This window comes from Nerophis lumbriciformis, linkage group LG13 (genome assembly GCF_033978685.3).
Source record: "Nerophis lumbriciformis linkage group LG13, RoL_Nlum_v2.1, whole genome shotgun sequence".
NCBI lineage: Eukaryota > Metazoa > Chordata > Actinopteri > Syngnathiformes > Syngnathidae > Nerophis > Nerophis lumbriciformis.
In genome coordinates, this window is record NC_084560.2 from 36,724,345 (window position 1) to 36,733,757 (window position 9,413).

The 9,413-nt window shown below is 43.7% G+C and overlaps 1 protein-coding gene across 2 annotated transcripts; it reads left to right on the top strand.

Annotated features, from left to right (window-relative positions):
• Positions 1–1,861: 1,861 nt before the first annotated feature.
• On the top strand, positions 1,862–6,981 carry LOC133613383 (uncharacterized). 2 transcript variants are annotated; one of them, XM_061970884.2, is made up of 3 exons: positions 1,862–5,135; positions 5,221–5,271; positions 5,422–5,568. In XM_061970884.2, the coding sequence occupies exons 1-2, from the start codon at positions 1,977–1,979 to the stop codon at positions 5,254–5,256; spliced, it is 3,195 nt and encodes a 1,064-aa protein (XP_061826868.2). In that variant the 5' UTR covers positions 1,862–1,976; the 3' UTR covers positions 5,257–5,271; positions 5,422–5,568. The 2 variants fall into 2 exon arrangements, with proteins under 2 accessions (XP_061826868.2, XP_061826867.2); XM_061970883.2 differs by having other exon boundaries at positions 1,862–5,271; positions 5,422–6,981.
• Positions 6,982–9,413: the final 2,432 nt, after the last annotated feature.

Here is a 9,413-nt window from a genome sequence, read left to right on the forward strand (position 1 = left end):
TCTTTCCGCAGAGTGTGCAGCTGGGGCTCTCTGCCATTCCCCAAGTATGGAGCTTTGATGGGTTGGGCAAGACATCATATGTAGAACACAGCAGGAACCTCCTGCCAGGTTAGAGATCTCTCTTTCACACTCTCCCATCTAGTTCAGCTGCCTTGTTTGTTCATGGCTACTGCCTTGACATGCCGGCTTTCCTCCTCAGCCTTTCAGACATCCCTCTGCACCAAGCCTCGCCGCTCCTTTGGGTCAGTTTTGTTCTAACTTGTTCTGGATGAGCAACCCAGACCAAGTCTTCCCTGGGCTACGGATCCCACAATGTCAGCGTGATGCAGTCGATCCTCCGCCTCCCTCAGTGCTTTGCTGGCTGACCACTTTCTGCCTGACCTGACGACAATGCCTGCCTGCCGTACTCTCTCGTCTTTGCTGTCTCGTAGCATCATAGCCTGGCGTGTTTTTGTCGCCTTGTACTCCTCCACCACTGATGTTATTGGCAGCTGTAGCTTGTTACTACCTGTGCTGTACAGTCCAATGGAACAGAAGCTTCTTGGGACACCCAGTAAAAAAGTAGAATTTCTTGTCCAAGATGATGAAGTCGGGGGCAGCACGGTGGTAGAGGGGTTAGTGCGTCTGCCTCACAATACGAAGGTCCTGAGTTCAATCCCGGCCTTGGGATCTTTCTGTGTGGAGTTTGCATGTTCTCCCCGTGACTGCGTGGGTTCCCTCCGGGTACTCCGGCTTCCTCCCACCTCCAAAGACATGCACCTGGGGATAGGTTGATTGGCAACACTAAATTGGCCCTAGTGTGTGAATGTTGTCTGTCTATCTGTGTTGGCCCTGCGATTAGGTGGCGACTTGTCCAGGGTGTACCCTGCCTTCAGCCCGATTGTAGCTGAGATAGGCTCCAGCGCCCCCCGCCACCCCGAAGGGAATAAGCGGTAGAAAATGGATGGATGGAAGATGATGAAGTCAGTGTCATAAATAATCATAATCAATAATGGCAACATGATACATCATAAATGATCATCAGTAATGGCAACCTAATGAATAAGTAAATGATAAATAATAAATCATAACCAATAATGGCAAAATTATACGCCAAAATCAATAATGAATCATAATCAACAATGGCAACATGATAAATAAGAAATCATAATCAATATTAGAAACATGATCAATCATAATCAATAATGACAACATAATAAGTAAATGATAAATAATAAATCAATCAATAATGGAAACATAATAAATAAGTAAATGATCAATCATAATCAATAATGACAACATAAGTAAATGATAAATAATAAATCAATCAATAATGGAAACATAATAAATAAGTAAATGATCAATCATAATCAATAATGGCAACATAATAAATAAGTAAAGTATACATAAAAAATAATAAATCATAATCAATAATGGCAACATAAGTAAATGATAAATAAATAATTAATCATAATCAATAATGGCAACATACTAAATAAGTAAATGATAAATACATAAATAAATAATCATAATAATGGCAACATTATAAAAGAGTAAATAAATAATAAATCATAATAAATAATGGCAACCTTATAAATAAGTAAATGATATCATAAATGATCATCAATAATGGCAACATGAAAGATCAATGTTCCTAGTTGCAACAACTCACTTGTGTGACACAATCCTCTATACTGCAATACAAGGCGCACACTGGTACTTACCAACTGATGAAGTCATGTGACCGCCTGCCAATCCTATGATGTCACCCTGATGATGTCACCGAAGTCACAAAGGCTTGTCGTTTGGTCACCCAAGGCAGTGCGTGTTGATCGGAGACATCGTGTTGTGACTTTGTGATCCTCGCGTCTGTCTTCTTCATGTCTTCTACGCGTCACGCACACGTCGCACTGAGCCATGTGCCGCCTTAAGGATGACCTTCATCCGTCCATCCGTCCATTTTCCACCGCCTAACACATGATACGCCCCGAAACAAGATGGCCTCATGTTTTGTAAACCCTAATGACGTTGCCAATAGGCTTTTTTCGGGCTTGTTGGACAGCCTGAACATCAACGCTGAAGACAGCGCGCTGTACGAGGAGAAAGTAGAGGAAGTAGTTTCTTCATTTCAGTGTCTCCATTCGGCAAGGGGGTACGAAAGCTGCCTTGAAGCAGGCTCTCCAACCACCGAGTGTTTTCAAGAGGACAACCAAGGTGCGGTCAAAGCACCCTCTGGCCAAAAGTTTGGTCATGTAGAAGGCAAGGACTGTGGCGAAGAAAAGGGAACCTCTCCTTCTTTGACACCATCATCTCCTGAAGAGGAATCCTGTGAATCCGTAGGAGTCCTGAAGTCCACCCAAGAACTCTTGGAACACAACAATGGTTCTATTGCATCCTACCCAGCCTTGCCGTGCTTGGATGACGACATCCAGGGTGCAGCTAACTCAGCCGCCGGTGACCGCCGTGACAGTCTTATTTCAAAATCCAGGACGTCATCATCACAAGAGGAGCGGAACGAAGATGTGTCCACAGCCTCCGCTTTTCAGGCAGCTGATTCTACGGAGGGTTATATCGATGCGGAACAAGAGGAGAGGGTGGAGTCAAAATCCTCGAGCTGCTTCTCCAAAGAGGAGCACAGAGGAGAACCCTCACATGTTGCCAATGACAGGTTTTTGACTCAAGAATCCTCAGGAAACGGAAACAGTCCTACCTCGGGATCCTCGAGTGGCAGCCAGGGTGCTCGGAAACCATCCTGGAGCAGTAGTGGTCACGAATACGATCATGAGGATTATGATAACATCACACCAGAAGAAAAGGTGTCCGAGGAGCAGTATGGGGATGCAAATCGTCAGGGGTTCAATCCTGCAGAGGTCAGTAGTGACGAGGACCAAAGTAGACCATCAAAATCTTTGAGTCCGTCACCAAGGGCGGAGCAGAAAGGCATTGGCACATCACCTTTGGCAAATTCTTATCAAGAGTCAGATCCTGCCAAGATTGATAGTGAAAGAGAGACTCCATCAAAATCTTTAAGCCCATCCCCACGAGAGGTTCAAAAAGGAGATAGAACACCGCCCTTCAGTAGTGATGAGGATGGGGAGAAACCATCAAAATCTTTAAGTCCATCAAAATCCTTCAGTTCATTAAAATCCTCCAGTCCATCAAAATCTTTAAGCCCATCCCCACGAGAGGCTCAGAAAGTAGATAGAACACCGCTCTTTGGTAGTGATGAGGATGAGGAGAAACCATCAAAATCTTTAAGTCCATCAAAATCCTTCAGTTCGATAAAATCCCCCAGTCCATCAAAATCTTCAAGCCCATCACCACGAGAGAAGCAGGAGTTAGAGCCTGTGGAGGTTAATAGAGATGAAGACATGGATAAACCATCAAAATGCTTGCGCTCATCACCACACAACGGGTGGAGTCCAGGTGAAAAAACACTCTTGGGCTCTACTTGTCATGAGTCAGATCTTGTAAAGGTTGATAATGATAAAGGGAAACCATCAAAATCCTCCAGTCCATCAAAATCATTCAATTCATCAACATTTTCGAGCCCATCACCACGAGAGGAGCAGAAAGAGGACAGGACACCACCTTTTACCAGTTCTAGTCAGTACTCAGTTTCTGGAGAGGTCAATGGTGATGAGGACAAGGAGAAACCATCACAATCTTTGGGTACATCACCACAAGAGGGGCAGAAAGGAGAAGGAACATCACCCCTGACTTACTCTTCTCAAGAGTCATATCTGGTAGATGTTGATTGTAAAGAGGAGATAGTGCCAAACAGGTTATCAAAATCTTTGAGTCCATCAAAGAGATTGTCTGTCCCTGAAGAGACCTTGAATGTTATGCATGATTCCTTTCAAGGATCCTTTAGACATGGAAGCAGCTCAGAACCGGTGAGCCACTCCCCAGCGGGTTGTGGCGACAACATCCCGGGCCAACCACACTCGTGCTCCAGTGCTCAAGAAGTAGATCAGGTGGAGAGTGATGACGGTGTCATACTAGAAGACATGGTGTCATCGATTTGCTCCACCCGTACATCTCGACGTAAGGACCAGAACAAAGAAATGTATGCGTTTACTGAACAAGACCGCAAGCCATCAACTCCAGAATGTATAAGAGTTGACAGAGGTTCTCCAGCCTTCTCCCCTGAAGGCTTGGTACGCTTGGACTTTCATTGTGTTGAAGACTTGGCATTACAATCTTTGATCCCATCCCTTTTAGAAAAGCGAAATTCAATTGATACACCTGTCCCCACCTCTCAAGGGAAGGTGCTCATGGAAGCAGACTGTGCATCAAAATCCCTGAGAGCTTCTACGGAGGTTGTTGCAGGCATCAGTTCAGTTCCAGAATTATCACAACATTTAAGTTCTGCGCCACCCGACCACACCGGAGATATCAATGCTGGTGTCATACTAGAAGACATGGTGTCATCGATTTGCTCCACCCGTACATCTCGACGTAAGGACCAGAACGAAGAAATGTATGCGTTTACTGAACAAGACCGCAAGCCATCAACTCCAGAACGTATAAGAGTTGACAGAGGTTCTCCAGCCTTCTCCCCTGAAGGCTTGGTACGCTTGGACTTTCATTGTGTTGAAGACTTGGCATTAAAATCTTTGAGCCCATCCCTTTTAGAAAAGCGAAATTCAATTGATACACCTGTCCCCACCTCTCAAGGGAAGGTGCTCATGGAAGCAGACTGTGCATCAAAATCCCTGGAAGCTTCTACAGAGGTTGTTGCAGGCATCAGTTCAGTTCCAGAATTATCACAGCATTTAAGTTCTGCGCCACCTGACCACACCGGAGATATCAATGCTGAGGCTACTATGGAACCAACCCACATCTCCTCTTGTCTGGAAATCAGACACAAACTCAAAAATGCATCAAAGTCTTCCCCGCAAGAGAACATCAGTTCGGTGACACAACTTCTGGAGAAGCTCTTTTGTGATGCTCTAGAAACCTGTTCCAGCACCTTATTTCAGACTTTAGTTAGTCAGGTAGATGCCAATGGTGCTACTATGAATGCAGGCAGGCCTTCAAGAAGACCAGTAAAGAAACCACCACGGACAATGAGATTAGCTGAAGATGTCAAAGACACAATCGTTGAATCTAAATCAGATGTTAGACCCGAGAAGGCTGCTTCGAGTCCGGAGGTAACTGCAACTTTGGACAGTATTGTTCATGTTGAACACGGTGGAGGAACAGCTTCAACAACCAAAAGTGTATCTTTGCGGACAGACTCTTCTGCAGAACTCTCCGGACATGGGCGATTGACCGCAGACATACCGGGTGAGTACTTCTCCGCTGCTTTAAAAACATGCTTTATAACATTATTTTAGGCTTTAGTCAGTCATGTACTGGAATATAGTCAAGGTGGATGAGAGGAGGTGCCATCTCAAGTCATAAACCTGCAGAGAGTAAAAGTGTCTTCTGTTGCAGAAGAACATCCTGAAAATGCCACGGCAACCTTGCTAAGCTCTGGCGAGACCACAGAGGACTTTAAAGATGTCTTATTAAGACGGAACAAGCGCAAAGTACACCCAGTTGGGTCTGAGAAGGACGCCAGCAAGCACACTTGTCCATACCGTCTTTTTAAGGTCTTGCAGAAGACCACAATGTCAAAAGAAAACATTCAGACCTCAAAAAAAAAACATTTTACTCCTGAAGCTCCTGAGAGCATGGAGAAGAGAGAGACTTCAAAAGTCTTTCAAACGTCCGCAAGGAAAAGTGACGTTCATAGTTCAGAACCAGGATCACTTGTAGCAGAGGCATCTTTGCCAAACAGTAACACAGGACACTACATGCAAAAGCTGAAGAAGTTCTTTGCGAGGTTGGGTAGCTGCAGAGTCTGGCCAAATAAGAGCACCGTGCATGAAGACAACAAGATAGATGCTCCGGCGAAAGAGCAGCGACATCAGACTAAAACATCTTCTTTGAAGAGTTTTCAGAAAAGAATTGGGACAGGATGAACAATAAATGAGACACTTTTTGAGGTCTTTAGTCAACCTCGTCTCGTTATGATGACTGAGGATTGATGGTGACTTGCGTGTAAAACAATGCTTTCTTACCGTGATAGGTAACAGGACTGTAAGAAACATTAGTCCAGACTGCGCAGGTCAGTTCTGTATTTGGTCTGTTTGCCAAAAAAACATGCTAATCCCAACATGAAAAGATCAGGCTGGTTGTTGATATCAGTCAGATATCAACATGTTAACTTTATCAGATGACAAAAATGGAAAATGCAATTTAGGTAGCAGGACTTTAAGAAGCATTAGTCCAGAGTTTGTAGGTCGGTTCTGTATCTCTCAGCCTGAGAAGATCAGGTTGGTTGTTGATATCTGCTAGATATCCACATAGTGACTTCAGTCAGATGATAAATATGGAAAATAAATGTTTCCACACATGCCGACCCTTATTTCTAGCCTTTGTGGTATTTCGGACGTTTTTCCACAGCAAACTTACTACCTTCTGCCTACTACCAACTACTTACTGCCTACTACCTATTAACTAACTACTTACTACATACAACCTACTACCTCGCAAAAGTATTCACCTTCCTTGAACTTTTCCATATTTTGTCAGATTACAACAGCAAACATCAATATATTTTATTCACAATTTATATGAAAGACCAACACAAAGTGGTATACGATTGTTAGGTTGAAAAATAAGTACAAATGACTCAAAACATTTTTTTACATATAAAAAACTGAAAAGTGCAATGTGCAAAAAAATTCAGCCTCCATCTCTCGGAGTGCAGCTGATTGCTTTCAAAGGTTGCCTGATGATTGATAATGACTAAATACTGTCCGGCTTTGTGTAATCTCATCTGAGTACAAATACTTCTGTTCTGTGACCGCCTCAGAGGTTTGTATAAAGAATATTGGGGAGCAAACAGCATCATGAAGTCCAAGGAACACCCCAGACAGGTTAGGAATAAGATTGTGAAGACGTTTAAAGCAGGCTTAGACTGTACAATGCTTTCCCAAGTTTTGACCATCTCAAAATTAGCAACTAAAATATAATCTGGCAATCATAAATCCGATTGTTCATCAATGTGCATTGTCCTGAATAAACACACCTCTCTCTAATTGTTATGCTTTTGGTTGCAAGCTAAATTTAGGTTACGCGCCTCCCCTCCACTAGTTGGCATAGCGGATATCGCATTGAACTCTCGCTAGCATTAGTTTATAGCTAGAGAAGGACATCACTTTTTTTGTTTTTTCCAAGCATGGGAAGGAAGAAAGTAAGTGTGAAGGACACTGCTGAGAAGAAAAAGTGGACGGCGTGGCGCGGTTGGGAGAGGCGCCGTACCAGCAACCTAAGGGTTCCTAGTTTGATCCTGTTGCGTCGGACCAGTTCTTCCTCCAAGGGAATCTAAATTACTGGTCAATCCCAAATTCCTTCGATGACATATATGCTGAGTAAGAAAGACCATCAAAATAGTGTTGGAATATTTTCTAGTTTATTCTAAAGCTTTAGGGGTTCAACACAACCAATACATTCATATCGGCTGCTCTAGTTGATCTGACACTCAAACGGAAGAGACCACTTCTTCCAAATGAAGAAAGCCCCCCGCCCCCCGCCCTCCCCGTCTGAAAAAAGGAACACGACCTCATTGTTCCACTACAGATAAGACAAAAGGGAGTATTCCATCTCCTACAGTGCAAGTCTTCAAGGTAACACACATAGTTTACTTGCAGACATAATACATAAATAAACAGAGTACAAATGGAAAAACACTAGATGATTCAAACATGACTATGAATAAAAAGAAATAACTCTTAAACATATATATATGCATTCTTCACAATCCCCAGCTTCTACCACCCAAGTCACGTCCGTTGTGTCCTTGAGCAAGACACGTCACCCTTGCTCCTGATTGGTCGTGGTTAGCGCCTTGCATGGAAGCTCCCGCCATCAGTGTGTCATAACTGGGGTTTTTTCGCAGCTTCCTGCGAGGTTTGTTCTCCCAGGACGCAAACGGACTATTCCGGACAGGACTTGAAGGTAGGAACATGATTTTATCTTGACTCTCAAATAGGTACAAACAAAAAGGCGCATAAGGCGAAGGCACAACATAGCGCAGGAAACAAAAACTAACACTTAGCTAAACTATGGACAGGGCAAAAACTCGCTAACTGTGGCATGAACAAACAAAACTTACTTGGCAAGGCTTGAAGCAAACAATCGCATGACACAAGCAATGACGCCAGGCCGACTGACCAGCAAAATCAGGCTTAAAGAGTGGTCTCTTGATTAGAGCAAGTGCGTGTCCCGAACACATGAGGCAGGTGAAACTAATAAGTAACCATGGTGACTAAACTCAGGAGGTGCACAAACAGGAACTAAAGGAGTCCAAAAACAAACAGAAAATAACAAAAACATAATCCAGACCACAGATCATGTCACAGTGTGTGAATGTGTGTGTGAATGGGTGAATGTGGAAAATAGTGTCACAGTGCTTTGAGTACCTTGAAGGTAGAAAAGCGCTATACAAGTATAACCCTTTTTTTTTTTTAGTAATCATTGAATTTAAAGGGGAACATTATCACTAGACCTATGTAAGCGTCAATATATACCTTGATGTTGCAGAAAAAAGACCATATATTTTTTTAACCGATTTCCGAACTCTAAATGGGTGAATTTTGGCGAATTAAACGCCTTTCTAATATTCGCTCTCGGAGCGATGACGTCACAACGTGACGTCACATCGGGAAGCAATCCGCCATTTTCTCAAACACCGAGTCAAATCAGCTCTGTTATTTTCCGTTTTTTCGACTGTTTTCCGTACCTTGGAGACATCATGCCTCGTCGGTGTGTTGTCGGAGGGTGTAACAACACGAACAGGGACGGATTCAAGTTGCACCAGTGGCCCAAAGATGCCAAAGTGGCAAGAAATTGGACGTTTGTTCCGCACACTTTACCGACGAAAGCTATGCTACGACAGAGATGGCAAGAATGTGTGGATATCCTGCGACACTCAAAGCAGATGCATTTCCAACGATAAAGTCAAAGAAATCTGCCGCCAGACCCCCATTGAATCTGCCGGAGTGTGTGAGCAATTCAGGGACAAAGGACCTCGCTAGCACGGCAAGCAATGGCGGCAGTTTGTTCCCGCAGACGAGCGAGCTAAGCCCCCTGGATGTCTTGGCTCACACCGTCCCTTATGCCACCGAAGATGATCAAGAGAAGAATATCGACCCTAGCTTCCCTGGCCTGCTGACATCAACCCCAAAACTGGACAGATCATCTTTCAGGAAAAGAGCGCGGATGAGGGTATGTCTACAGAATATATTAATTGATGAAAATTGGGCTGTCTGCACTCTCAAAGTGCATGTTGTTGCCAAATGTATTTCATATGCTGTAAACCTAGTTCATAGTTGTTAGTTTCCTTTAATGCCAAACAAACACATACCAATCGTTGGTTA

Coding starts and splice junctions, on each gene's coding strand:
- LOC133613383 (XM_061970883.2), top strand. CDS start 1,977: ATGGCCTCATGTTTTGTAAACCCTAATGACGTTGCCAATAGGCTTTTT. Junction 5,272..5,421: donor ATTGACCGCAGACATACCGG/GTGAGTACTTCT, acceptor CTTCTGTTGCAG/AAGAACATCCTGAAAATGCC.